Below are 27,640 nucleotides of genomic sequence, written 5' to 3'. Positions count from 1 at the left end.
TATTACATTAAGACGAGATATGTTTACAGACTCTCCTTCTCTGTGATCCTGAGAAGTTCTTTGCGCACTTCCTCCCAACACCACTCGTCCTTCTTCTGCTCTCGTAGTTCCCGCAGTACCTTCAGAACTGCCTCACCGCCGCTCTCCCCTTTCTCATCAACAGTATACACCCCACTTCCCACCTTCCCATTCGTGCCCACAGCCGCATCGACCTCATTCTCCCCGCCCGCAGCAGCAAATCTCCCACTCGTAGCAAGCCACAGATTCCTCTCCCCACTCTCCTCATTAGGAACTAACAACCACGGTCCAACGACCGTCTCCACCGCCTTACTCAATACCTTCGCCACAATCCCAAAATCCCTTCCAATCCCCGTACTCACGAACCCGGGGTACGTATGCACAAAGCTCACATCCTTCGCCCGTCTCTGCGCCTCTTCTAGCAGCAGCGTGACCGCACTCGCCGCCTGTCCCCTCGCCTTGAGCGGATTCTTCAGCGTGCGCATCTGCAGCTCGGTAGCTGTGATGGGTCCTTCCTTCGTGCCTGTGAAGATGGACACCACACGCTTCAGGCCGGGTGCCGCTTGCAGCAAGGGGAGAAGGTTGAGCTGGAAGCGCATGCGGGAGTGCAGGACGAGGGAGGCGGTGGCGTGCATGCCTTCGCTTGTTTCTTGACCGACGGACATGACGCCCTGGCTTTGAACGAGTATGTTGACATGTTTTTCCCTGACTTTGATTTGTTCGCAGACGGCGTCGACGTTTTTGATGAGGGCGACGTCGGAGGGTATGAATTTGTATGTGCCTTTGGGGTTGAGGGTGCGGAGGTCAATTAGGATGCGGTCGGCGGCTGTTTGAGAGCGGCCGATGAAGTATATTGTTGGATTTGCGCAGTGGCGGGCGAGGGCGAGGAGTGTGTAGAGGCCTATGCCTGAGGTACCGCCGACGAATACGGCTGTGAGGCGGGTGGGGAGGGTCGCGTTTGACGCCTTGATTGCGGTGAGGGCGACCATTATCGGGGTCGTGGACAGCGAGATATATGTTCCTGGAGCAAAATCTCGTATGTATCGAATTGAAGTCGTACGTCGATGTTTCTCAATCTGGGATACGAATGAAATGTCTTCTCTTCAGACGAGCGGCTTCGCGGAATATATGCGACATCTTGTTCGCACAGAAATGACGCGCAAAAGCAATGAATCCCCCCGACGCGCAAATATTCCCTTATCAGCAGATATTCTGAACGAGCGGAGGTTATTGTTACCATCAAGCTACTGTTTTGAAGCTGCTGCGATGCGTGCTCGACCAATCAGAGAGCGAAAGCTTCGCATAGTCGGTGGCGAGTTCGCCCGCGCGCTAACCTGAGCTCGGGCCCAGGGTCTTCATGATGTCATTGTTGCTTTCTCCTGGGTCTGTTTGTTTGGTAGATCGCTGGAATTGCCTGCCTCGAGGTTCCGATGGCAGATTGTGATGGAAAGTTGGTGAGTGATGGCTCTGGGGTTGGACTTGACGCGTTGAAGTTGGAAGGCGCCGCTCGCTGTCGTGCCAGCTGCAGGTGGAGGCTAGCGCGTGCGGCTTCCTTTCCTCCATTGCTCCCCACGTTCATTCTCTAGCAACGCAACCATCTCTCCTGTGTATACGGGTCTTCTCTTTGATTCAATTTGGACTCGACTGGTCCAGCCGACCCATGAAAGCGCTTCAAACAATCATCCATCCACTTCATGACCAGCTGTTTCACTGTTTCACTTCTCTTGTGCTCACAACAACGCACCTTTTACACCGCTCCAGCAGTACACCCGCCTAAAGTTTATACGCGCGTCGGAAAGTACTCCTTTGACGCCCCCAATAGTTCGGAAAGGCGATCTGCAAGGGCCTAACACAGCATTTGAAGCAAATGACTGCAGGTCACAATACAACATTGTGGAAAATGGTGGTATTGCAGCGGTACTTCCAGCTGCACAATCGAATGCACGGCGACAAAGCGCCTTGGTTGAAACGATTGTTTTCCGTCTCGAATTCCTTCTGTCGAGCGGACTACTCTAGACTAGCGAACATGCGGACCCCGCGGACTCAACACCATGCTTCCAAATCTGGGGCTGAAGATCAGACTAAAGAAGCCGCCATGACGACATCTTAGGGCGAGAGCTCATCGCCTTACTAGCCCCACTACCGGGGCAATAAGGTTAACTTACATACAAACGGTTTAGTCTAGCTCCCTTTGCGGGATCTTTCGTCTCCGTTCGCCACGATTCACTCATTGGTTGCACGGCATCAATCAGGATGGTTACCATTGCGCGAACAGTTCGGTACCTCCATCGTCAAGCTTAGTGTCGACGATGCTTATGATCCTTGCTCGCAAACTCAAATCAAATGCCGATATGCGGCTGGATATTGACGAAATCTGACGAAATCTGTTACCGAAGATGGACTCTATAAGACTACTTGAAGAATTGTAAGACCGATTGAGTCCTTGCCTTACCTATCTTGTCTCCTAGGCAATCCCATCGAGTGTAATCCCGCTCCTCAGACACTCACGATGGTGCTCGCTACATCGCTCAGCGCCCTGCTGTTGGCTGGCTTTGCTGCTGCGAGGACCTGCTCGAATTTCTCCATACCTATCGAGATATCGTCACGACAAGGAGTTTTTCCCGATATCCCCGCTGAATCCAACCTCGAAGTGACTGACTTTGCGCAAAAATTCAGCCAACAAGGACGCAACTATTCAGCGACGATTCTGAAAGGATATGCAACGGTGCAGGGGAAATATCAGATCTCAGCGAAATACTGCCAGCCTGACAGTGGAAAAGGTTCCACCATACAGATACTGTCTCATGGCATTGGCTTCGACAAGACGTACGTAATACTCTCAACCGGGTCGAAGCCTTGGAGATTGACACTCATGCAGTTACTGGGATCTTTCTTACAACAACTACAACTATAGCTATGCCAAAGTAGCGAACGCGGCTGGATACAGCACCCTTGCTATCGATCGTTTGGGTATCGGCAACTCATCGCATGGCGACCCGATCAATGAAATCCAAGCCCAGCTCGAAGTGGAGGCCTTGAACGCTGTCACCACCATGCTGCGAGCCGGAAAGATTCCAGAAATCAAAAACCACTACAGCAAGGTTATCCACGTTGGTCATTCATTTGGCTCGATCCAGTCTTACTGGTTGTCGGCGTTGTATCCAAACAACACCGATGGTCTAGTCCTCACCGGTTTCTCCGTAAACGGCACTTTCCTACCCTCCCAGACTGTTCCGGCTTGGAACTTGCACAGCGCGCGCTTGAATCAGCCTCTTCGCCTTGGGAATGCATCGATTAAAGAGCTACAGTCGATGTCTAATGGCTCGCTAAAGAACAGCAGCCTCATCCAAGTTCTCCAGACGTTGCTGAAGAGTGGTGGTGTTGCCGTCTCGACTGACGACATTTGGAATGATATCGCAACTACCGAGGTCGACGACATCATCAACGGGTGGAATGTGACTGGCGAGCAACGCCTTGACTACCCAAGCGGCTACCTCACTCACAGTGATCTCACCGCTAACCAATTTGTCTTCCTCCGTTATGGCGCCTACGACATCGGCCTCGGAGTCGTTACAGAGCAGACCAAGCAGCCCGTCACAATTGGCGAAATTCTCACGGCCGGTTCAGCTCCCATGATGTCTTCGTTTGGTGGTCCTGTAATCATCTTCACCGGAGAGTTTGATGAGCCATTCTGTGGATTAGACTGCTACGCCACTGGTGGAGCTGCGCCTAGCATCCCGGCCCAGGCTCAGCAAGGTTTTCCGAATGCGAAAGCGTTTGAAGCATATATTCAGCCAAACAGCGGACACGGAATCAATGCGCATTACAATTCCACGGCTGGGAATGAGTATGTGCAGAAGTGGCTGGCAGCGAATGGATTGGGCGCTCGAATGGCAGAGTACGACATGACAGCTGGCCATTAGGACTTGAAACGTCATAAATCAAGACTCGGTACAATATTATGGCCTCTTAAAGCCAATTTCACGAGATTGAATTCGTGCCTGGTATGGTGGTGATGTTTTAGTTCGCTTACTAATGCAGTGCATAGAGCGGCGATTGTTCTCCCGTCGGGTCTGGAGCACTGCATGGGACAGCCTCTCGGAACGCGCGATGCTCAATTCCAAGAACTCAACCTATCATCGTGTTCTTGGTGGAGGCGTGCGCACGTCCACGACGCTGCAGAGCCGTCCTTCCAGTGTTTGAACCCGGATTGTCATCCATTACTAACCTCGCCCGACTCCTCACATGCTGCTGCAATCAAACCATGACTTAAGCGAACATTAACCTTGCAATTTTGCAGGCACGAGGCTGCAAGATCGCTTGGCGATGGCTATTAAATGGGTGAGTAATGGCTGACGAGCGTCGCGTTAGCACCAGAGCCGCATCAAAAGAGCAAGGGTTCTTGTTGCAAGCGAGGCGCTACCCGCAACGTTGCGGGCCGTCCTACACGCGGGAAGTTAACAAAGACCACTTTAGGATGACATATCGTTGCTCATGGGTTCTTCCGCGATGCACGAGATTTACTAGGTGGTTGCCCCGTAGGCTAGCGGCCCTGCGTATGAGAAAGACGGTTGTTACACGAGGTCTCGGGTGGACGCAGCCAATCGGACACGAAGCTAGAGAGGAGTAAGTGACCAACCTGTTAGTCAGTATGGGATATCGAGCCTTGCATGCATATGTTCGTATGGGATGTTGTGCAAGGCACACCAAGAACGCACAACTTGAGCGTGGCGAAAGTGGACGAAAAGGCAAGGTTTGCCGGATTGGCAGAAAGACCGTACTCGAAGCCAGTGGAGATGATTACAGGATGCTTTGAAGAGAGCGACTACAGGGGCAGAGAGGGGACGGCTGAAGAAGTATAAGTAGGCCTTTGCATCCTCGATGATGTGACCACCACGCTTCAATCAGCTCCACCAGCATCGCACAGAGTGACTGAGCATCAAGCATACCTCAAGATGAAGTTCGGATCCAGCATCCTCCTCGCGGCCCTTGGGCTCTTCAACGCTGTCCGCGGCGATGGTACTCCTCTCCAAGTACCACCAACAGCATGTCACTAACACCTCGCAGCCGTTCCCTGGGAACGTCTATCCAAGAACGACTCGGTCAGCCTCTCCTCCCAATACCTCACGAACGCAGATCTAACTCACCCAGATGCTCCTCATCCTCGATCTCCAAGTCGGCCTCTACCAAGTCGCCCGTGACTGGGATCCCACCCTGTACCGCGAGAACGTCATGGCGCACGCCGAGCTGGGCAAGGTCTTCGACCTCCCCGTTGTAATGACCACATCTGCACAGCAAGGTCCCAACGGCCCTCTGCCAAAGGAGATCCTAGAGATGTACCCCGACGCACCGCTGATCAAGCGCCAGGGCGAGGTTGAGTACGTTCCATCCATCCGTGCTCTTCGTGTCACGATGTGTTGCAATGCAAATAGCTAACGAGCTTGTCTCCAGCGCCTGGGACAACGCCGACTTCCGCGCCGCCATCAAAGCCACCGGCAAGAAACAAATCATCATCGCAGGTATCACGACCGACGTGTGCACCGCGTTCCTGGCCCTTTCCCTGCGCGCAGAAGGATACTCCGTCTTTGCCAACATCGAGGCTAGCGGCACGTACTCGCAGCTCGTCCGAGACACGGCGAATTCCCGTATGCAGCAAGCTGGCGTGCAGCTGGTTAGCATGTTCGCTATTGTCTGCGATCTTATGCGCGACTGGAGGAATGTTCCTGGTGCGAAGGAGGTGCTGCCGTATCTTGACAAGTATCTGCCTGTGTATGGGTATATTGCGAGGGGGCATGCGGCGGCGATTGCGAACGGGTCGGTTATTCCGGGTGAGGCTGGGTTGATCTAGGTGGTGAGTGGGAAGCTGTGGTCTGAGAGCGCTTTGGGATGGAGCAGATGCGAGATGATAGGGATGGAACTGGAAACGGTAGTTAGAAGAGTCGGGTCGGGTGAAGTACGAGTTCAGAAGAATGCGGCCCTACCAGGTAGCCAGTGATCATTACTACGATTCAAGGAAACAATGAAAACTTGGTGTCCTAACGAGCGTCCCGACACTGCAAGCCTTTACGAAAAGTAAGAAAGATAAGAATAAGATCGATCGTCATTAACACACCCAGTCATTGGCAGCTGCCCCGCTAGCGGCGGCGTACCTTAGAGCATCATGGGATCCTCGTGCAAAAGCTATGCCCCGACGAAGTTGACCCCGCCAGCGAAGGACGCAAGGGCGTTTGACTGAACGTCGAGGCTGTTGGCCGCATCGGTAATGCTGGAGATGCCGGCGTTCTTCAGCCCAATTGCAAGCGTAGTGAGAGGAACGCTGGCGGCCACAGCCGCGGCAGCAAGGGCGTTGACAGTCGCGGCGACGATTGACATCTCGGAGGCGGAGAATGCGGCAATCTCTGCAAAATAGGTCAGTTGATGCTGCATATTCATAGGGGAATCAAACAACATACGTTTCTGGATATCCGCAATCGTGGCTTGAATGTTCGCCTGGAGCGTGGCAATGGCGGTAACCTGTGCTTGGATACTGAGTTTTAGTTAGTAAATGACCAAAATTGATATTGAGCTAGGTGTCCTTACGCGGCAATCAAGTTGGCTTGCTGAACAGCAAAGTTCTGCTGGTTGATCGATGTAGCCACAGAGCAGACCTTCTTCTCTAGGTCGGTTGCTAATTGCCAGAAAGTCCCTTGGGCAGCATTTACGGCCTTAACAACATCGAGGACCGGAACTAGGTTGTCCGGGGGGTTTACAGAGACATTACCGGTGAGCTTGGCATTCGCACCCGCTAGAGAATGTCAACAACACTATGGTAGTCATCGTTCGGAGTAGCCTACCAATGGCGTCGGCGTCAATACCGAGGGCTGATGTGGCAGTTGAAAGAGAAGCGGCGATGGAGTTGTAGCCATTGCCAGCCAGAACATCAGGGACACCCTTGAGTGGTAGAACGGGGATATAGGGAAGGCCCATGCCCGGAGTGCCGGGCAGTTGAGGCGCAGCTTGCACGGCGGCAAGTGCAAGACACAGGGAGGCAGCAGTGTAGCGCATGGTGGAGATTCTGGCTAATCTGGTGAAAAGCTAGTCTGTTGATTGATCGGGATGATGTTTAGGCTCTTGCTGGTTGCACGGTATATATAGCTTGCTCTCACTGAAAGTGGTTCTTGTTTCCTCGTCTGCTGTAGATCTCGACAGCCAGTTTACCGGCAGTCTAGTATGACCGGCCCTGGAATGAACTCCAGGTTTTCGGGCATAAGACATTGGAATGTTCCGATGGGGTTTACAAAAAATGTGCTCGCTTCTTGCCGCGTTAACCGCGTCGCATGTCTACTTCGCGCGGGATGTGCATGAAAAAAGGTCAATATTGACACCTTAGCAGAGTAACGATGTGCTACAACTGTTGGCCAGCAGAACGTGGAGGTTGGACTGCATGGATAGGCAGTGGGCACGCTCTCGGGCACACTAAGTGCCATAAGAAGTTGTCTTGCCGCTGTTAGTCGCTGGCATGCGGTAGTAAGCCCGTCGAGTTGGTGCAAAAGAGATGGTCTGCTGGCTGTTCCAAGTGTTTTCTGCATGAAGACGTTGCTTTGGTCTGGAGCGGCAGGAAGAGCAGCGATGGGAGGGAGTTCAGTTGGAAAACCAACCTCGTGGGTGCTTTTCCGGCAGGGCGCACGACATGCGGGCGCTTACAATCCACAATTAACGAAATACCTTCGTCGCTTTTGATGATAGGTTACCGAGTTGAAACGGATGCGAGCCTCTCGCATCTCGGCATGCCGATCCACCCGCTAGCCGGCCCGTACCGTCACCCAATCGGCATCCAGAGCACAACACATTCGGTACCGCAACGTGCTTATTCGGCATTATTGACCCCAAAGCATGGATCTCGGCAGCTTGTACTCCAAAGACTCCGGGTTTCTCCGCTGACGACGTGCTTCACAACACACCTGAGCTCATTCATTCCACGGACCGTACGCCTCTGCTGATTCGACGGGAAGGGGAATGGGTAGTCTGTACCCAATGAATCGGCCTGCATTTCAAGGGCAGCGGGCTAGATATTTCGGCAAGGGCATGTTTGGGTTACTCTGGCGATGCTGCCGACCGATGTTGGAAAGCAAGCCGAACGCCAGCTTGTACACATGCCCAGTTCAAAAGGAATTCACTTCAGATCTACCTACCAGTCGAACATCGTGGATACTGTCTGGAGTTCCATTCGTAAGAAACATGATTAGTGAACGAAACGCCAAGGTTCATGTGAAGGACAGTGTTACATCGTCACTTAAAATCCGCAAGGACTCTAAGACATACTTACAAGACCGTGAGCCTTTAATCGTCTCTACCTCAGAAATCTGCTGAGCATCCATTACGATAGCTTCGCTGGCCGATCAGCTGCCCACCACGGAAGAACGGCAGGGCATGCTACGACTACAGAAGAGCGTGGACAGCCAACAATGTGACACCACACCTTGAACAAGAAAGTGGTCATCAAATCGATCACCACAAACGTGTATATTCAACATACAGTCAACACGGGTGTCACAATAGTACCCAGCTCCTGTTTCACACAGATATTCCCCTTCAAGAGCGTTCTCAATGCAATGACAATTCCATAGTCAACAGACTCCTCCTGGTTAAGATTCTTGCTTCTGACAGCGAACATCTAGCACTTCCCAGAACTTACCCATCAGCAAACAAATATGTCTTACCGCATCGACGAATCCATTATTGCCAATTTTCTCACCAACCATACCCGTCCCCTCCGGATATCCGCACTCCCACCAGATCCCTTGTCGCGGCAATGTCCGATCTGCCATGAACGCTATAATACACAGAATCGTGCCTACCTCCACCCACTGCTCCCCGCAGATACCCCCGAGTACCCTGTTCAGATCCGCAACCGCGGCTCATGTAGTCACATCCTAGGTAGGTGCTGCGTAGAAAAGCACATCCGTGCAGGTCAGCCCTGGAGCCATACATGTCCCCTGTGTAGAGAGGAGTGGTTTCCAGCGCCAAATGCAGCGAGGACCGAAATTGTGGGGACACTAGACGGTGTGATAGGCGCTTTAGAGCGGTTGGAAATGCACGACGAGAGGACACGGAGAGAGGTAGAAAACGTCGAGCAGGCGTTGGATAGCATAAGGGAGCTGCTCCATTCACAAAGGTGGATATAGGTGCTTTCATTACCCTAGCTTGTGTATGCATTATGCAAATGGCGTTCTTCATATGTATCTACTATCAGGACATGACCGCATGCGCGGAAAATAAGCTGTAGCAGAATGGCGGACTTTGCTGGTAAGCGTTTACTAACAATTGGGAGGGACAACCCCGTGTTCCTTCCTCCAACGCTAACACTTCGTCAAGCACAACCGACATATGTTATCTATTCCTAACGGTCATGCACAGTCTCCTGATCGTCTTGTCCCGATTGTTGTTCGCGATTCAAGAGCGGCGCCACCGGTCTCTGTTCAATACTTTGTCCACGATTCTGGTACATCACTGCCAGCCTTTCTTCAACCTCCCGCACTGACGCTTCGATCTGTTCACTGCCTTCTTCAACCGAAAAAGTCTCTAACACTTGCCTCACAAAACCGGACCGAGAAGAACGATCTTGCCGCCGAGCACTATCGCGGCGCCGCACGATTCTTCCATCGTGAACGCCACGCCTACGGGAAGAGTGTGCTAGCGGCTCTTCAGGTGCGGCCCACCACAGCTGGCGACATAGCGGACACTTGTTGCGCCACGCTCCGCGACTGTTAATATGCTTCTCGAGACACCGGCGACCGAAGATATGGCGGCAGCACTTGATGCTTCCTTCATCGGTGGCGGACATGTCGACGCGCATGGCCCATTCAGTGGTGTTTTCGGGGCTGGGACGGGCCTTCTGCGGCTCTACGTAGGGTTCGGAGCAGATTGGGCAGTGGCGCGAGTCTGGGTCCAGGCATTCCAGGTGGATGGGTGTCGTGAAGAGAACGAAGCCAGGGGACGACGAAGATGGAGCATCTGTGGTGGGTGGTGGCTGTGTCATGATAGTTGCTAACTGAAGTATTGGAGCAGAAGAATGAGAGTGTAGAAATGATGCTGGGATACGGGCTGCCATGCTAAAGCTGTGCAATGTGAATGTAGTGGATGGTTGTTCGTTTGCGAACAGGCAGGCAATCGAGACATGCTCCTGTGTGCAGTTTCGATGGTGTGAAGAACATTAGTTTGGTGTTACATTCGTTGGTAAATGTGTGGCTGTCGATGAGCTTTCACTGCCCACGTTCTTGTTCGCTCGCGTATGCTTACCGTTGGCAGAGCGGCAAGCGCTGCAATGCCAGCGGAGAGGTTAACATCAAATGTTCGCAACATCCTCACTCATGTTGTCCAGCATTCCAGCAACCGCAATGATGAGCTCCCGCTTGATAACGAGTTGCTGCGAGTCATTCACCCTTTTAGCCGTGGATCCACTCGACTCGCTCGGCCTATCAGAAGTCACAACTTCCAGCGCTCTACCAAACTATGTACAACGGTACATTTTTTTGAAGCGGGTAGAAGCGAAGAAATGACAGTCCGCCATACTCCACGTGCTGCACATATCTCTCCGAGCGCGCCCTGTTGTGGGGTCATGATAAGGCTTGCGGAGCAGTTCCGAGCTGCCCGATCAAGGATGTGACGCACCGTCGGAGCACCGCGCACAGCACGTGGTGCCTTGAACATCATCTATTGACAAGCTTTCAATGCGATCTCAGCAAGTGAGCTTGGCAGTCTTACTGGATATTGTGCAGGACGGGACGAAGATGTTGAGTCTGCCAGCCGTCGGGCTGAGTACTTAATGGATGCGATGCTGCCACCATGCATTGTCTTACGATTCCACCGGATCGCTTCTTTCATCTGCAGCAGCAAGTAGTTTGTATCTCATCAGAATGGTCAAGTACTACACGTCTCTCGCTCTGCTAGGGCTCCATGTTGGTGCAGCGATCGCGGCCCGCCAGCCGTACGACGTGCGGAAGATCATAGAGGCATTCAAAAGAACCCACGACGACCTAACGATCCTTTGCGCGCATCGAGGGCTCAGGTGAGCATTCTGAAGCACATACAATATGACCTTGCTAAAGAACCGTGCAGATGGAACGGCACAGCCGAAAATTCAGTAGATGCCTATTGGCGCGCAGCAGAAGCCGGAATCGAGTGCATCGAAACCGACATGCGACTCTCTAAAGATTACTTCATTCCCATGATCCACGACGGTGGACTGGGCCGTTCCACTGACGTTGGTGAGCAAGCAGGCAAGGAAGCTTACAACCCGTACACTGGCCAGGGTTACAATCCCAATGTAGAGGTCCTGAACTACGAGGGCTACATCGAGAACCTCCATTTGCGCGATGAAATGGGGCGTGTGCGTGTGGAGAAGGTTCCTACATTGCCCGACATGGTGCAAGCGATTTACGAAGAGGGTATGAATGTTGTGCTCGAGCTTGACTTCAAAGATCAGGCGGCTGTCGAACCTGCGTATTGGGCTTTGAAGACGCTGAAGAACGCGGCTGGCGTACCGGCCAACGAGTGGTGTATCTACAAGCTTCAGGCTACGGTACGCGATACGCAAATTTTATGAACACCATTAGCTAATTGGACTGTAGTGGTACAAGACGCCTGAAGAGTTTGAAGCTCTACAATGGGTGCAAGATGCGTTTGCGAGCGGCGTTCAGCTGGCCTTCATCCCTGTGTATGACCCTGCAATGGAAGACGAGATGGACACTCTTGCTTCACTGAAGGCATTCTCGCAAACAAACTACACCATCAGCGCTGAGATCGAGCTTCGATCGATAGACGGCGTACTTCAGGATCTGCTGGACTACGTTAAGAGCAACCAATCTACCAACGTGAAATTCAAGACTGCCGGTACCTTCTATGCCCCTGGCGACATCTTTGCCCCCGGAACCGTAGACTTCGACAGGGCGAACTACACCTTTCCCGACGACGAACACCGTAACAAATCTGTCTACACATTCCAGGACAACAAAGCGCCCCCTCTCATGGACAGTCTCCTTCCCGATGGAGCCTCAGTAGATGGCCACGACTACCGATCTGATTTCAACTGGATCATTGAGCAAGGGTATGACTGGGTCATCACTGATACACCTGATTTGTGGGCAAGGAGGCTGGAGAAGCAGGGAAGGAGGAATATTACGTGGATGTTGGCGGATGGGAAGGAGGTCGCGAATGAGACGCTCAGTGGCGGGTGGTACAAGAGGCGCGAGCAAAACTAGAAGATTGATGAAATAATCTGATTGTAGAAATTGATTCTGCCTCCGCTCTGGTACATATAATACCATATCTGGCATAATCCATCTTTGCGTCTCTAAGCAGTCTCATTACTGTTCGCTCAACCTGACGACGCCTAGTTGAAAAGGGGCAATATCAGCGTCTCCATCGCGATGATCCCGATAAACACTTGTAGGCCCATGAGCCAGGAAGGTAGTAGATTAGGGCGGACGTAATTGATCGTAACCGAGTTGAACAGTACCCAGAAAGATACTGCTCTAAGCACGTGTCAGATCCCTTCGAGAGCTGCCTGCGAACGGTGCGCCCAGCCACGTTGGGACAAATACGCCATAAGACCAAACGTAACATAGTACAATACAATGCCGACGCATATGATCGTCATTTCGCTTATAGTATACGGAAGCCAAGCAGGGTACGGCCACAGGTAATAAGAGAGCAGCCAGTATTCTGGAAAACCCCTGCTACTGTGTGAAAAAGTTGCTCCGTCCCTGTCTCTGTAGTTGCTAAATGAGGCGGCCCACAAGCTTCGGCGAGTATGGGTTAGGAAGTTGGAGGGAGTGGTTGTTTCGCGATCGTACTCCTCTAGAGACACCAAGCGGTGCTCGTGGAAGATGTTGATGGACAGGTTGTAGCTCTCGGCGGCTTTGAGATAAGCCAACAGAGCTAGATCTTGTTGAAAGGCGTCCTCTTGAAAAGCTTCTTCTGGTGTCGGTTGTCGTTTCATGTCGGTGCGAAAAGCTGTGCTTATAGGATAGTAGTCCACGCGGAGGGCAACACTCTCCGATCTGCGTGCGCGAAGGCGAGAACGGAACTTTTGAGACGACGCTATAAAGTGTTTGGATGATCCAAAGTCTAGGGTCTCGACCCGTTTCACATAAGAAAAGCTTGCGAGACGCGACTTATTCTGAGGTATAGCGCGTGCGTGGTCCAACTTGTCGAAGAAGGCCTTCATCTCCAGCACTGAATATCCGTGGCAAGAGACGTGATACTCGTTGGACGTCAAGTACTTTTCTAGTGTTGGTTTGGCCTCCGCGTAGGTTGTTTTGCAGGCTCGGAGTATTTCTAAATGGCAACTGAGTTCATGAAATGTGAGGCGCTTGATCCTTTTCTCGAAGAGCCTATGGGCAAGCTGCTGGAATTGTTGGGTGGTGCGGTATCGGATGTTGTACTCGACTTCATCCACAAGCTGCTCGTACACCCGGAGTCGGAGCTCCTTGGGAAGGTCAAGGAACCGGAATGGCTTTTTGGGTGTTGCTACAGGATTCATAGCGGTGCAACAGCGCGGCACCCACAGTGGGAGGAAACTTGAGGTGAACATGATGTTGCTGTTTCAATTTCGATGAATCTGCTCAACGTATGCAAAGATGCGACAAGATATAAAGTTTTGCGATAAAAATTGTATTTTGCTTCTGTGACCAAGACCCACGGTTATGGTCTCGATAACTATGGTACTTGTCTTTCCCACGAGCCAGATTTCCAACTTCGGTCGCCCAGCCATGTCAACCATACTTTGCACCACAACAACTGTAACACCCGCTGACCGCTTATTCACGCTTGCTAAAAGATACTGCTGCTATTTTCGCACGCTCAGATGAGACCATAATGCCGAGATTAGGGTCAACGCAATCTCGAAGACAAGGTATACTAGCACAAGCAGAATAGCCAGCGTGTGCGCTGGTCCGATAACTTCTTCGTTGGTGATTGTGGGTACGAAGGTTTCGTGTTGGGCTTGGGTAGCATCAACAGCAGCTGATTCCGTAATAATAGGTGGCTTTCCCTCATTCGAAGCTACCGATCCAACCGCGTTGGTGCCATTCTCTTGAATTTCTGTCGCTTCGAGTTCGTACGCGCCTCCCTCCTTCAAATCGATGCTTTGGTAATCCCTGTGATTACTTTCAATGGAAATGGCGTCCTCGCATAAAATATTTGACAGCGGTTCTGGTTGCGCTTCGGTTGATCCTTCGTTCAGAACCGAGCAGAATTCCCTCCATCGCTCCGACGTTAGATCCAAGTCCTCGTCACTCGTTTGAATACTCTGAGTTCGTAATGAACTGGCATCTGAAAGCTCCGGACTGTCGCTTACGGCTGTCAGTAGTGAGCGCGAGGACTTGTTCGATAAAGTACAATCTCCCTCGGAGACAATCTCCGCGTCAGGAGACGCATTTAATTCCCTTGTAATTGCATCGGCATGATATTGTCGATCTTCGCCGCAAATCTGGCGCTCGATTGCAATGCTGTTCTCATGAATTTGCAAGCGTGTGTCAACGCTCATAATGTCTTCGTCATCGCATCCTTCTCGTTTGGGCAGCGGTGTGAACCAATACGTTGAACATGTAGGGCAGGTGATAGGATCGGGCCTCCTATATATGCTCTCAAACTCCGCAAGACAGGTAGAGCAGATACGGTGACTGCAAGTCGGTAGGTTGACGCGGATATTTGTATTGCGTTGGCATTGCACGCAAGGCTTATTGAGAAGGTATGCGCGTGTTGATTGGATGCGCTTGAGGCTCGATGCTATAAAGCTTGCTGGTGTTGAGATTTGGTCGGTCATTGAGGTGGACACTGTATGCTGATAGAAAACAGCAGCGAGTGTTTGCTTATCTAGAGGCCTTTATCCTGCTGGACTGTGAGTATGTGACATCGTGTGTAACGAACTCAGCACCCAACTCAACTGTGAATGTGTATGCTGTCATATCTTCAACATGTCAGCTGCATTCGTGTGTCAAGGAACATTGAATTGACTGCGCATGTCGTTCGTTGCTATGGTGTTCACTTCATTACGTCATCTGCATGCTGGGGACCGCGCTCAATAGAGAAAGAGCGAATGATGCTAGGAATTAAACTAATCTAACGCCACTGTGGAACAAGAATGGGATAGCTGGGGATAGGTTTAATCATATCGTCTTCGTTGACGAGGAGGTGCCGCAGCGTCATCATCGCTACCTGAGCGCCGGCTATGACCAGCCCTGTCAACATCGTGAGACGCAAGATGATCCTCCGAATGAACGATAGTCCTCCCACCATCGCTAGAGACCTCACTTTCCGTTTCGTTATTTGTATCTGTATCTGATTCTGTTTCAGTGCCAGCGCCAAATGTGACCTCGATTCGTGTAGCCTCTAGTTCGCTGTTCACTGAAGGGGTGATGGTTGAACGTTCGTTACTGGAGTTTGCCTCTTCTTCATTTGCTGAGTCCTGCGTCTCGGTGTCTTCCTCGTCGTCAACCTCAGCGACACCGGCCCCCATCAAGTTCCCGATTATCCCGCCATCATCCCTCTCCAGAGCGTCTGCCGTTGCATCCGCCAGCTGTTGATTAGCGACTACGATTTCAATCATTACTCTTCTCTCACGACTGGGCACCTCTCGGGTCAGTCGCTCCTCGAACCACATCTCGCGGCACATAGGGCACGTGTGTGAGCGCTGGATGTACCTTTCGAAGCAATCCGCTCCAAAGATGTGGTGGCAGTTGGGTAGATCGATTTCCATCATGCGTTCGTGCGACTCGGACGTGTCTTCGCGGCATATCGGGCACTCTCGCCTGGAGGTGCTGGTATCGACAGGCAGATAGTGAACGTGGAACTTGATAAAATAGGCAAGTGGGCGGAAGGGTACAATGTGGTGCTCTTTGTCTTCTTCTGCGAACATGGCATCGAACCTTGCCTCGCGAGCCTGATCTTCTTGTGCGTCCATATCAATGTTGTGGATGCGATGTGGGATTTCTTCCATGACTCGTTATCTTGTTTGCTAGATAGAAAAATTCCAGCCGATTGTTTAAGTTCGTAGATGGGTTGTGGGTTAAGTAGTCTTCTTGGATTGGAGGACAGATTTGGAAGGCTAATTTGACGTCGTAGATATCGTTCGCGTTGAGGATGACTATAAGGTACTCAAAGCGGACGCCTTACAATTCAAGTTGACCCGTGACATAAACCCATTGCTCAATGATACGCGATATCACCGGCAGCTGCATCACCGTGAAAAGAAAAAGACATTGCAAGAATTTTCAGATTCATACGACTGACTTGACAGTTCGTGACAATGCTGAGTGTACTTTTTTCCACACAAGCACGTACTCAGAGGCCAGGACAGTGTTCATGAAAGGTGCTTCTTGGACCGGACTTCATGGATGGAGTGCGCTGATCACAGAGCCCCATCCATCAGTCAGTTTCCTGTCTTGATGCGGAATCACTTCACTGCTTTCCTCACTTTCGTAGAGATAGATTATCCACCTTACATTGAACCACGAAAAGATTTGGGGCGTCTTACGAATTGGAGCGGATAGTACGTTCCCGTTCTGTGATCCAATACGTGATACACATCCAGTCCCTGCTGTCTGAGCAGTCCCGCTCCCACAGAGCCTTTCCACTACAAGCTCTATCTATTGATCGAGTTTCATAGCCCAAGTGGATAAAGGCCCAATCAAGCAAGTCAGTAATACCCCTACTGACCTCATTCCCCATCTTTCCCTGCTCGGGGACGAATGGTTGCATGATCGCGAGGTCAGAACGACCGATGATGGTCTTGAGAATCGAAGGGCCAGCGTAGACAACATCGTATGGGAGAGATCGGTACGACTGTGGAGAAATAGTGCGACAGCGTCTGGCAGGCGGCAGCATGGTGCATGGGGATGATGCTCCGGCACCGCAACTGTACCGACAGTTACGAGGAACCCGAGCTTGAGGACGACTAAGTTCAGAATGCGCTTTTCGCACCTGTTTTGTCACTTTGCAATTTAAGGCGGATTGTTTGTCTTAGACAATCCTGTTTGAGACCCTACTGATCAGCTTTCCTGGTTTGTTTGCATGTTGGAACCTTGACTATGCGGTCCTTTGTCTGGCACCGTGGATGTTTGCTGGCTATCAAAAGACTCCGATGTCATACTCGAAATCGAAAGGCATATAGAGTTTCTCACGTGGCATCAACCGGACCTAGATTCTCATATTACTGCAGTTGTTGCTACTTTTATCACACCGTAAGCATCGCCATGTCCGCAAATCGGCGAGAAGGAAATCCAGTCGAGGCTCGCAACATCAGTATAAACATCCATATACAGGTGTCCACAGGTCTGAGTTTGGGATGCAGCTGTCAACCCACGTTGCAGGGGCAACGACAGGGCCCTTTCCTTCAGTCAACTCACCCTCACCTATCGTCTCGAATAGGAAGCCGCTCGCGCATTCCGCTTTCGCTCCACCTCAACGCAATCCACCCTTCAAGGATCCCAAACAACGAATTGAACGCACCTTCAGCTCCGTATCGACATTCTTTGCGCAATTGCACCATTCACGCGATGGCACAGCGATCGAGCCGAGAGTCAAATGGGACATCAGACGGACAACCCAACGGCCACACCTCGCATAACACAGGACCAATTGATTGCAGCGATGCCGGTATACTAGATTTAGCAGATCCAGGTCGCGTCGTCCGTCAACCCGAGGCGGCTACAACAGGCGAGCGGTGCGCGACCCATTGAACTCGCGTACGCAGTTCAGACGCTGACTTGAATCCAGAACGCATCTTCGCGCAACACAAGTTGCAAGTGTCGGCAAGAGCACGGCCAGTGTGCAAATGGTAGGGGAGCCGAGGGATACTTGGGCTGTTGAACAGTACGTCCTGACTTCCGCTGGACCTTCAATGAGGGAGGTTTCCTAGACATGTCTGACGATGATAACAGGGAGACGCTCGAGAATCTTAGCAATGCTAGTGTTCTTGCCCGCTGTCGACAGCACCTGCGCGAGTGCGACCGTCGCCAACGTCTATTCGCCGGCGCCATTCAGCGCTTCGAGATGTACAACCAGTTCTTCGCCAGTTCTTGTGACAAAGCCTATCCCAACGGGCCTTCCGAAGTAATTGCTACCTTGCATGCAGTGCGACGCGCAGGCGACGAGCTCTTTCCCCCTCGACGCGAACTCACCCTTGCCGTGTCCAGGTTGCGCCACTTCGTCCTGAGCTTGATCGAGCGGCTATCACCGACTAGCAGCGTACGGAACGAGAATTCAGTCCTGTTCAACGATCTTACCCATGACTACGAGGACGATGAGAATGTGATCCGCATCACAATAATGAATGTTACTGCCGAGATGGGTGCCGATCCGAAGAAGAAGCTGGAGATGTTCATGAAGACTTTCAAGACGAGACTCGATTTGCTTAAGTTGCAGTGGGGGAGGCTGGAAGTAATCGCAAAGGAGTGCTTGGGGGAGCTTGAAGACGACTTTGCGGAGCTTTAAGACTCTTACTGGATGGTGGGAGACATGGCAGAGAACATATGACTTTGAGGGTGTCGCTGCATTCGGCATCTGGCATAGCACTGAGGGTCTATGATTGTGACACAACAGTTTGATATAGACTACGCGACAACGTTGAATGGAAATAACGTGGTGCAGATTGGTTCAAGAAATTAGAGAGATTGAAGGTGGCTGATCCCCTGAGATAAGCGAAACTTCCTAAACAGGCATACTGTGGATTGCGGCGTCGTAATTCCTTTTTCTAGTCATGATACATCTGGTTTTCTGTCCTAAGCCGCTTTCGTCACAGGGCACATTGCATAGCTGTGGACAAGTCCCTACAAAATTAAGTTTCCCAGTCCGTTTTTATTCAGACTCATCAACGCACAATTCCCATCTGCGTGACATCTACAACTTGAATCTTGTTGACTGTTTGACTGTAAATGCTATACACCGTCATAGGTAACCGCCGATTAGAGGCGGAAGAAAACAATCCAATGCGGCGTAGTGCAAAAAGATAATAAGTGAAAAGTGGCCCAACGAAGCGCCACTAGACGCCGTGTCTCTACTGTATCACTGGATTATGCACTGGAACGCTCATCCTTGCGAAACATATCAACTTTGGCATGACTCCCGTATAGCCTCGCCCCTGTCTCAGGTCGGCTAAGAGCAAAAGGTGCACGAAACCAATATGACCACAAAGCTCTAACAACTTGTCTGCTCCCCTCTCAGTGCCGCCAGAGATCCCACATTGTAGTATTCCTGACGGAAAGTCATCTTATTTACTCCTATAGACTATACAGAAGACACCAGTCCGCATTGCCCCACATACGCCGTCTTTCCTGCGATGCATTCCACGCTCTTCCTTATCCTCCTCTGCATCGCCTCCGTATTCCCAGTCTCCAACAACGGATTCCACACACCAACATGCCACCTCAGTCCCCCAAACATTGCCATCTCCAGTACTTCCATCCCTCTCGCAGATCACATCCTCGAACTCATAACCGCTTACGGCAAGTCCACCGCCTCGACCAAAGCTGCGCTGGACTCACTGCGCTATGCCGGCCTTGATAAACACGCCGACGACGCTCAGATCCCAATGAGGCGAGGAAAACATTCGTATTCGGCGATCGGGATTTTGTTGGACTCTGCGATAGTACGGGCGGCCAAGTTGGAAGAACAGTTGGTATGTGTGCAGGAGGCGCTGGATAAGAGGGCGAAAGGGGATCCTGGGGATACTTGGTCGGGGATGAAGAAGGTGGTTGATGTGCTAGTGGAAGAGCTGGATGGGCAGAGAGGGAGGCTGGAAGAAGGGAAGAGGGTCTGGGTATGGGTTGTTGGAGGGGGAAGGAGTGGCGGTATCTGAGTCGGGTCAATTAGCGTGATGAGTTTGGAAGGGCTGAGAGGTGACTCACGTCCGGATGGAGACATCAGTTCTTCTTAGAAGCTTGCGGCGCCCTGGTCTTGAGATGGGGTCGCTTGGTGTACATAAGTCCGGGGATGCGACCTGTCTGAGTGCGAGGGGTCGATGCAGCGGCCTTATCAGGCTTCTGAGTAGAGGAAGGCTTCACTGTTGTAGATCTACGCGTGCCACTTCGGGTAGTTCCAGCTAGACGTTTCATGTCTTCATCCATCGGAGAAACCTCTCGGTAATCCTCGGTCTCTACCGACGTGAAGGAGTCCTCAACACCCTGCGAGACCGAGGACCCTCGATGCGAGGGTGAAATGCTCGTAGACGCGGAAGATGGCACAGTATTCGTGAGCTGAATGATATCTGGTTTCTCCACGAGAGGCTGGGTCTTGACTTTGGGCGCGGTGTTCAAGGCCATCTCAATGATGCTAGTGATCTCCTTCACCAGTTCCATAGCTGGCCCGTCTGATTTCCCCTTCATAGTCTTGAGGAGGGTCGAGTAGACCTGAGTCTGAAACGACCCCAGGATTGTTGTGTCTTCAAGGCGTCCTAGTAGATGATCGATGGCCTTTTCGGTATCGCACTTGGCCTTCTCCTTCTTGTCGAAGCGAGCGATGACATCCATGTCTCCTTTGAGCAAAGCGGTATCCATTATAGCGGTTGCGACCTCCTGATAGAACTCATCGACGCGGTGGCGAGGATTCTGGTGGGCGTATCTCTCCATGGTGCGCATTGCGACCTGGTTGATATGTGATGGGAGATTGTGGTAGACGCTATCATCGGCATGCTCTTCTAAGTCCGTCACGATGAATTCGTTGGTCTTGATCTGGCGTTCGCTCTTCGCGATGATGTGCTTGACGACCTTCGTTCCTACGTATCCTCGATCATTGGGTAGCTTCTTGAGATCGGTCTGGATGATGTGGAGATTCGCAAGATCGGCGCGCTTGGACTTGAGTACGTCCTTGTGTGACTTGAGAGCTTTTGTGGAGTTAAAGTTGGTGACATTGGTGGGAGCGATGGTGTCAGGAGAATGCTTCTGGCGCTTGCGCACTTGCTGATCGCCTGGCTGCACATCGGTGGAGGCCTTGCGCTTGAGCATGATGGATAGGAAAATTAGATACTGTTGGAACTTAGATAGAGTTCTATCAACTCGGGTGTTAGGTAGAAGGCAATAAGTTTGGGTGAGTATAGGTGTATGATGATGGGTGACGGATGCTAAAGCTGAGCGATTGAGCGATTGATGAATGCTGGGTGAGCAACACCACCATTGACGACGCTGCACAATAAGAAGCACCGACCGCGCATTATCCTGCCAAGGAATTCCTACCGAAGAGTCGAGCCTGAATACCAGCCACAATATAACGTACAGTACCCACTTTCAGAAAGCGTCGAGGTGAACGGTGAATGGTGAACGGTGAATGCCACGCTATCCATTGCGCACACTGCGCTCCCTTTGTTTCAGATCGTAATGTATCATCAAGAAATGGAGGATCTCAACCAGGTCTATTTAACTCCAAGAATTTAGCGGCATTGATTTATCAATCGATGACTTTGTGGATTTGGTATCAATACTGCTCTGAGCACGGTTGTGAGCCGTCATTAGTAGATATCCATTCTGTTCACAAACATACATTGCGTCTACCAGAATTTGTATACTGGGATGATCGTGCCTGTAACAGTAAAATGACAAGCGCTCAAGAACAAAGTGTGCCGAACCAAGAAAAGCCTCTCGCTGCCTGGGCAAACGAGATAATCCGTCCATAACATGATCTCCAACCGACACACCTAAACCACTTCAGTTCGCAGGAGCATACTGTCCCAACAGACACACCTGAGCAACCTCCGACGGTTTAGAACTCCTTCATGTTGGGCATGAAGAAGAAGGAAACCGAGTCATCTATGCACATGTTAGTTTCGGGATCCTGGTTCTGATACATCTGTACGCTTACCATGAGCGTGCCTACACCTGGCGGCGCTTCTGGCGCGGCACAGGAACTTTCTTCTCCCCATCCTCTTCGTCATCGGAGTCCGTCTCCTCCTTCGCCCCCTTCTCCTCCAACGCCTTCCGCGTCTTCCAATGCGTCTTGGGATAGTACTGATTCACCCACTCCATGACATCCTCACTCTCGTCACTGCCGCCCCAGCGATGGGCAAACACTTCCGTCTGCTCCCACCAGAGTCGTCGAGACTCCACAAGATCATTCTTGTCCCTAAGCTTGCGGTTGGTAGACGGCACCGCGACGCCAGGATCACCAATCTCACGACGCTTCTCGCCATCGTCGGCTACGAGCCGGATCTTGTTGATGCCGCCGGCCTTGGGGAGGACCTTGCGCGATTTGGCTAGGACGATTAGTTTCTGCAGGGTAGGCTTGTCGGTGGACTCTTGAGCCGGGCCCGTATCCGCATCGTCGGCGTCGGAAGAAGACATAAGGCCGCTGTTCTCGGTGACAGGCGCGGCTTCAGTGAATTTGGCGTCCTTCTTCGACTTCGCGAGACGGGAATTAGCCTTCGAAAAGCTGGGCTGCAGAATACCGTTCGATTTGTCTCCGGCCATTTCGATGTCTGTAGTCGAACGTGTCAGGCTTGTGCGGGGTAGGTGAATGTGAGTGTCACGAGATCCCCACCTTGCTGGGGTAAGTTGACGTTTTTACTTACAGAGAGGATCTGGGCGGTAGATCAGACAGGAACTATGTGCTTGGTGTGGTTGTTTGCGTTTCGTGCTGACACTTGAGTGTGTGTTGGTTGATACTTGCGCAGGCTGTGTGCAGTGGGGTGCGTAGAAGAGCTCACAGAGCGCGGAGGGCGTTTATAAGTAGCTCAGCGATGCAGCTATGACGGAGTGTGTGGACAGTGCTCACCAAGAAAGTCAACCTTCTTTGTAGTACACTGTTGCGCGAATGAAAGATACCTCGGAATGGCTGATTCACTGGTTCACTGGCTTGGCGTAGGCTAAGGTGGGGCGGGGAAAGAGCGGGCTGGGGAGAATAGTGAATACCAATAGACACTATGGCTACAGTAACACGATGCAAAAATTTTCTGTGCGTAATCTATCGATTCATACCAGGAGGTGGCGGTCCACATGCAAGATGTCGAAGGTTCATGTCAGTCAAGGGTCGGAAACAGTAAGGGGGGAAGTTGCTAGATGAGTATAACCATTTCTAATCACTTCAGATAGGCGGTGAACACTACTCGGGAAGATATTCATACTACTCATCCCAATCAAATGCACCACTCTCAAGTCATGATTGTTATGTTCGAATATGGTCATGCTTCGTCGCAGCCAACGCCACGTCCAGTGGCGCTCGGACGCATGCATTCGGCAGTCTATCATACAACTACATCCCCTTGTTTGACATACGAAGAATTACGCTAGATGAGATTGATGTTCAATGATTCGATACATTGGAATAAAAGAGCATAGTTAGTTCTTGCGCGTCCCTGTCAATTGGTTCATACCTCTTGAGCCACTCATCGTCGCTTGAGTCTGCCCCTCCGTCTAGCTTCGGCCTATTTGGCAATAGGTCGATGATATTCCAGGTGGACTAGATGTTGTTAGTAAAAGGCGTGATTGAGGTCGAGCTACGGGTGACTTACAGCTTTGCACGAGCTGAAAGGATGAGTGCGAGCCTTGTTCCGCGAGACACTTGGTTGTGGAAGCCGTTGTAACTGTCGCTATAAACATGCATTTGATTGGGCGTATGAGTTGAGGACTTACAGATCACCCATTGCGGAATGAGCAGAACGCTCTATCTCTAGCAAAGCCACGGGCCATCGAGGTTTCTCAGATAGGTGTGGACTGAGGAGGCACAAGCTCTTGCTGCTGCCCCCGAGAGAAAGTAACACATGCGCTCTCATATCAAGATAAGTGTATGAGGATACTTAAGTGACACACCATGTCGAACATGCTGTAGCACGGGCATGGTAGTCAGGCGCTCAGCAAGATTCACAAGATTTAGGCAGGTTAAGGTAAAATGTAACTTTGATATGTTGTTACGAACGGATCAAGAAGCTGTTGATAGAAAAGCCCGTTGCTGTGTTGCAGGGTATAGATATCGTACTCATGGATACTGAGCAGTAAAACAAAACAAAAACCCGTTGCTGTGAAGCAGGGTATACAGATCGTACTCATCCTTGAGTAGTAAAACAAAACTCGCACGCCATTACATAAGAAATGATGTCTCCGACTTGACCTGATGCGTGCCGAAATGCCGTGATACCCCAGTTAACATCTTCATGCCCTCATCCGCAAACAAACCAGGACTGACCCCCCATCACTCACGCCTGGCGGCCTTCCTCACCCGCTCGATGTGCGCGTCTTCATCCTCCCTCTGCCGCTTGTACGCATTAGCGGGGTTCATGTACCTGCCGGCCTGACGCTCAGTTTCCTTCCTCATCTTGAGCAGCTTCTTCGCTCCAGCCGACATTCCTGCTGTCTTTGAAGGCCGAACGTTTGGCCTGTTATATGCATCGTTGATGAGGTCGCCAATCTCATCGTTGTCCTGGCGCGATTCCGGCTTCGGCATCCATGCAGCGACTTTCGCAGCTGCTACACGCGGTTTTGCAACGCTCTTGTCTGCTGCGACGAGCTGTCGTAGCATGCCTGGGATTTCATTGGAGCGGAGACGCACGATGGTGGAAGCCTGCTTTGAGGCGGAAGCGGCTGCGGTGGCTACTTTGAGGTTCTTCAAGGCTTCTTTCTCAGCCTTCGCATCGGCAGTGGATTGAGGCTTTGATGGAGCAGGAACGGCAGGAACGGGCTTCGGAGTCTTGACTGTCGTAGACTGCTTGGGCTTCTGGGTTTGGATAGTTCCTGAACCGACAGCAGTAGTACCGCTTGTACCCATGCGAAGATCGGTGCGCAGAATGGTTACAGCAGGCTTCTTGCGACGAGCTATCTTCTTCGGGGGTGTAATGGGAGCCTGTCCACCCGGAGAAGCTACCTTCGGAGATCCGTTGGGCTTGGTAGGGAACAGAATTTCTGCTGCGGGATCTGTAGAGTCGGCTTCTGGCGAGGGCGACGTTTTGGCTTTCTTAGTCGCTGGAGTGTTGTCGGGAGTGTCATTTTCATAGGCGGTGGATTTTCGCTTCAGGCCTTTGCTAGTGGTGAGAGCCTCTTTGTTTGAGGCGATGCCATGGACGGTCTTGTCTTCGATGGGAGATCCAGGACGCGATTGATCGGTCGGTTGAATTGCTTTCGCAGAGTTGGTCGTCGTAGTGGATTTGGCGGATGAAAGCTTGCGAGAGCTTGTTGCGCTCGCGGCTGTCGCTAATGAGCGACGGACGTCAGGCGCCCGTGTCTTCAGCATGTTCGATGTAGAAGATCTTGGTTTCGGGAGCAAAGGATGAAGCAGTGGAAGAGGTGCGTCGTGAGCAAGAGTGCTGGGTAGTGCTCAAGGCAGGAGAGTGGGCGAAAAGGTGGAAGGGATGTTTTGAGGAGCGTAGAGACTTATATTTTTACGGTGAAAAGCAGTGACCAGTCTCAGGCAGTGAACAATAGGGAGAGTGTTATTGTGCTTGCGGTGAATAACGCCTGCGGTGAATAATGGTCATAGCTCTCTACGGCCCACCCAAAAGCTCGAAAGGCACAATAACTGGTTGGCGGCAGTGAAAAGACGTGAAAAGGTAGTCTGCTATTGTTGCCGTAGCGGGTACTAACCTTCGAACATGTGGCCGGTAAGCCGTTAATATCGAACATTTGCACCTCCGTGTGCCTGAAGCGCGACCGTTGGGATCCAACCGTTGCGGCTCGTCTGAATCCCATAAGCCCTGCTTAAAACGGTACGCTGATCGTTATAGGCACCCTACGGGTCAATGAGGGTGAGACATGCGGATGTGACAGGGTGGTACTGCCTGGTGGACATCTGTGGGCGTACTTTACCATCCGTCTATTGAGCATATATGAACGTTTCGAGCGGGTCTGTGGCTAACTCGCACATGTAGACTTTCCGCTCTTTGTAGAAGCTCCGCATTATTTCTTGTTGATCTTTGGCGGCGTGCTCGCTTTCTACTCCAGCGAGGTGATTTGCGGCCCTTTGTGAACGACGTGCGAGACATTGTAGTCAACCGTCTAGAAACTGCCAAGGCAAATTTCAACTTTATATGCCATGGACTCCAATGTCCCATCATTCCTGTTGCGAACTGGTCCCCTGCCGTATGGCCTTTCCGTGATTTGGTGGGCGATCGATGTTAGGTGATACCATAGGTATCACGGAGTGCATACTGATGGCCGCCGTTTGAGATAGGTAGGGTCGATTCAAATGCTATATAGCGAAGGAGCTGTAAATATACGAAGTCCATGGTTGTCCTTTGATGTCAATCTCTAATCGGGATGGCCTAGGACCCAGACAGCATACGCAATCGCGGCCATGGCAGCGGCATACCTCGCAGTATCAAGGGCCATGGATGGGTCAAGGGTGCACTGACGTACAGGGAAATGCGCGATGGCAAGGATGTTGCGGCCAGATCTCGCGGGCGGCTTGGCGTTTCCCCACATCTTGTATGTACCTCAACAAAGGCCACGGAAGCTACACATAACCTCCACACTGCCAATTGTTCCTCGATACACTTCTCGGAACAGATCACAGTCATGAAGGTCGCTGTCATCCTCGCCCTGGCAACCGCCGCTGTCGCCGACATCATCAACAACGAGGTACATACCGCTGCCCCACGCAACCGGCTATGTACGCATCAGTATAGCTAATATTGACCGTAGCACCTCAAGACCGAAGTCATCAACAAGGTCGAGTGCAACCGCCCCACCAAGGCCGGCGACGGGATCCAAGTACACTACCGCGGCACACTCGAGAGCGACGGCAGCGAATTCGACGCTTCATACAACCGCGGCCAGCCGCTGGGCTTCACCGTCGGCAAGGGCCAGGTCATTAAGGGCTGGGACCAGGGCTTGCTCGACATGTGCCCCGGCGAGAAGCGCAAGCTTACTATCCAGCCTGACTGGGCGTATGGTAGCCGTGGCGCTGGTCCTATCCCGGCAAACAGCGTGTTGAGTACGTATATATGGGGAGCGAAGTAGTGTGGGCATGCGCTAACGGTATGCAGTCTTCGAGACGGAGCTCGTTTCGATCGACGGTGTTTCCAAGGACGAGTTGTAGACAGTGGCAGCGGTTTGATGGAGACACGATACCCGGAAATGGCGGTGGGTTGGGTGATATGAGCGATATGGCACATACGATATTGATGACCTGGACATAAAAAAGACATAGGTTTTGGAAGCCACCGTGCATAGCTGGTACACTACGATATATGATTTACTTAGTGATATCAGCGGTATCGGCACAGTGTCCTCCATGCTCAAGCGTGCACTGATGTACTGCTCACGGGTAGATCCAATTCTTAGGAGAGGAATGCTGTTCTTTTATGGCGTGCCGGTTAATCAAAGCAGATAGCAAAGCATGCCCAGCGAGGCAAACGCGACCTTTAAAGGCATTTGCGCGCTTTGGCGGATGCGTTGATGGAAACCTTGGAACAGGGTGCCTCACGTGGTTTTAAACAAATCTTGGAACCAATGGAACCAATGTTTAGGTATATATTCAACAGCTAAACCACCGGTATAGGCGCGATTTAGTGGGACCTTTATGAACATCCTATATATAACCAGGATCAAACACCGATCCCAGTCTCGGCACCATATCGCTGTTGAGGGTTTGGGGGTGGAGAACCGCAAGCATCATGAATGATGATCATGAACTATATTACAGTGGCAGTATGGATTGAAGAGATGGC

The 27,640-nt window shown here is 51.6% G+C and overlaps 13 protein-coding genes across 13 annotated transcripts; 5 read left to right on the top strand and 8 right to left on the bottom strand.

The window, feature by feature from the left end:
• Window positions 1-23: 23 nt before the first annotated feature.
• On the bottom strand, window positions 24-1,007 carry N0V89_001976 (uncharacterized protein; the record flags this gene model as incomplete). Its single annotated transcript, XM_056210787.1, has 1 exon — window positions 24-1,007. One exon carries the CDS (start codon window positions 1,005-1,007, stop codon window positions 24-26), a length of 984 nt encoding a protein of 327 aa, XP_056074260.1.
• A 1,520-nt stretch (window positions 1,008-2,527) lies between these two features.
• Window positions 2,528-3,941, top strand: N0V89_001975 (uncharacterized protein; the record flags this gene model as incomplete). Its single annotated transcript, XM_056210786.1, has 2 exons — window positions 2,528-2,844; window positions 2,897-3,941. 2 exons carry the CDS (start codon window positions 2,528-2,530, stop codon window positions 3,939-3,941), a joined length of 1,362 nt encoding a protein of 453 aa, XP_056074259.1.
• Window positions 3,942-4,973: 1,032 nt separating this feature from the next.
• N0V89_001974 (uncharacterized protein) lies at window positions 4,974-5,866 on the top strand (the record flags this gene model as incomplete). Its single annotated transcript, XM_056210785.1, has 4 exons — window positions 4,974-5,037; window positions 5,086-5,120; window positions 5,170-5,396; window positions 5,470-5,866. 4 exons carry the CDS (start codon window positions 4,974-4,976, stop codon window positions 5,864-5,866), a joined length of 723 nt encoding a protein of 240 aa, XP_056074258.1.
• A 332-nt stretch (window positions 5,867-6,198) lies between these two features.
• Window positions 6,199-7,062, bottom strand: N0V89_001973 (uncharacterized protein; the record flags this gene model as incomplete). The annotated part of the gene is made up of 4 exons (XM_056210784.1): window positions 6,199-6,416; window positions 6,471-6,544; window positions 6,598-6,802; window positions 6,852-7,062. 4 exons carry the CDS (start codon window positions 7,060-7,062, stop codon window positions 6,199-6,201), a joined length of 708 nt encoding a protein of 235 aa, XP_056074257.1.
• A 3,851-nt stretch (window positions 7,063-10,913) lies between these two features.
• Window positions 10,914-12,257, top strand: N0V89_001972 (uncharacterized protein; the record flags this gene model as incomplete). Its single annotated transcript, XM_056210783.1, has 3 exons — window positions 10,914-11,065; window positions 11,116-11,578; window positions 11,628-12,257. 3 exons carry the CDS (start codon window positions 10,914-10,916, stop codon window positions 12,255-12,257), a joined length of 1,245 nt encoding a protein of 414 aa, XP_056074256.1.
• Window positions 12,258-12,388: 131 nt separating this feature from the next.
• N0V89_001971 (uncharacterized protein) lies at window positions 12,389-13,540 on the bottom strand (the record flags this gene model as incomplete). The annotated part of the gene is made up of 2 exons (XM_056210782.1): window positions 12,389-12,530; window positions 12,795-13,540. 2 exons carry the CDS (start codon window positions 13,538-13,540, stop codon window positions 12,389-12,391), a joined length of 888 nt encoding a protein of 295 aa, XP_056074255.1.
• A 306-nt stretch (window positions 13,541-13,846) lies between these two features.
• Window positions 13,847-14,545, bottom strand: N0V89_001970 (uncharacterized protein; the record flags this gene model as incomplete). Its single annotated transcript, XM_056210781.1, has 1 exon — window positions 13,847-14,545. One exon carries the CDS (start codon window positions 14,543-14,545, stop codon window positions 13,847-13,849), a length of 699 nt encoding a protein of 232 aa, XP_056074254.1.
• A 618-nt stretch (window positions 14,546-15,163) lies between these two features.
• On the bottom strand, window positions 15,164-15,961 carry N0V89_001969 (uncharacterized protein; the record flags this gene model as incomplete). Its single annotated transcript, XM_056210780.1, has 1 exon — window positions 15,164-15,961. One exon carries the CDS (start codon window positions 15,959-15,961, stop codon window positions 15,164-15,166), a length of 798 nt encoding a protein of 265 aa, XP_056074253.1.
• A 1,688-nt stretch (window positions 15,962-17,649) lies between these two features.
• N0V89_001968 (uncharacterized protein) lies at window positions 17,650-18,492 on the top strand (the record flags this gene model as incomplete). Its single annotated transcript, XM_056210779.1, has 3 exons — window positions 17,650-17,655; window positions 17,716-17,722; window positions 17,873-18,492. 3 exons carry the CDS (start codon window positions 17,650-17,652, stop codon window positions 18,490-18,492), a joined length of 633 nt encoding a protein of 210 aa, XP_056074252.1.
• A 1,427-nt stretch (window positions 18,493-19,919) lies between these two features.
• On the bottom strand, window positions 19,920-21,168 carry N0V89_001967 (uncharacterized protein; the record flags this gene model as incomplete). Its single annotated transcript, XM_056210778.1, has 2 exons — window positions 19,920-21,020; window positions 21,163-21,168. The coding sequence occupies 2 exons, from the start codon at window positions 21,166-21,168 to the stop codon at window positions 19,920-19,922; spliced, it is 1,107 nt and encodes a 368-aa protein (XP_056074251.1).
• A 692-nt stretch (window positions 21,169-21,860) lies between these two features.
• Window positions 21,861-22,454, bottom strand: N0V89_001966 (uncharacterized protein; the record flags this gene model as incomplete). The annotated part of the gene is made up of 1 exon (XM_056210777.1): window positions 21,861-22,454. The coding sequence occupies one exon, from the start codon at window positions 22,452-22,454 to the stop codon at window positions 21,861-21,863; it is 594 nt and encodes a 197-aa protein (XP_056074250.1).
• A 1,717-nt stretch (window positions 22,455-24,171) lies between these two features.
• Window positions 24,172-25,206, bottom strand: N0V89_001965 (uncharacterized protein; the record flags this gene model as incomplete). Its single annotated transcript, XM_056210776.1, has 1 exon — window positions 24,172-25,206. One exon carries the CDS (start codon window positions 25,204-25,206, stop codon window positions 24,172-24,174), a length of 1,035 nt encoding a protein of 344 aa, XP_056074249.1.
• A 1,280-nt stretch (window positions 25,207-26,486) lies between these two features.
• Window positions 26,487-27,009, top strand: FPR2 (Peptidyl-prolyl cis-trans isomerase fpr2; the record flags this gene model as incomplete). The annotated part of the gene is made up of 3 exons (XM_056210775.1): window positions 26,487-26,549; window positions 26,613-26,904; window positions 26,957-27,009. The coding sequence occupies 3 exons, from the start codon at window positions 26,487-26,489 to the stop codon at window positions 27,007-27,009; spliced, it is 408 nt and encodes a 135-aa protein (XP_056074248.1).
• Window positions 27,010-27,640: the final 631 nt, after the last annotated feature.

Source organism: Didymosphaeria variabile (assembly GCF_027946475.1).
Source record: "Didymosphaeria variabile strain IMI 356815 chromosome Unknown scaffold_2, whole genome shotgun sequence".
NCBI classification, from domain to species: domain Eukaryota; kingdom Fungi; phylum Ascomycota; class Dothideomycetes; order Pleosporales; family Didymosphaeriaceae; genus Didymosphaeria; species Didymosphaeria variabile.
This window is presented reverse-complemented; position numbering and strand designations above follow the sequence as displayed.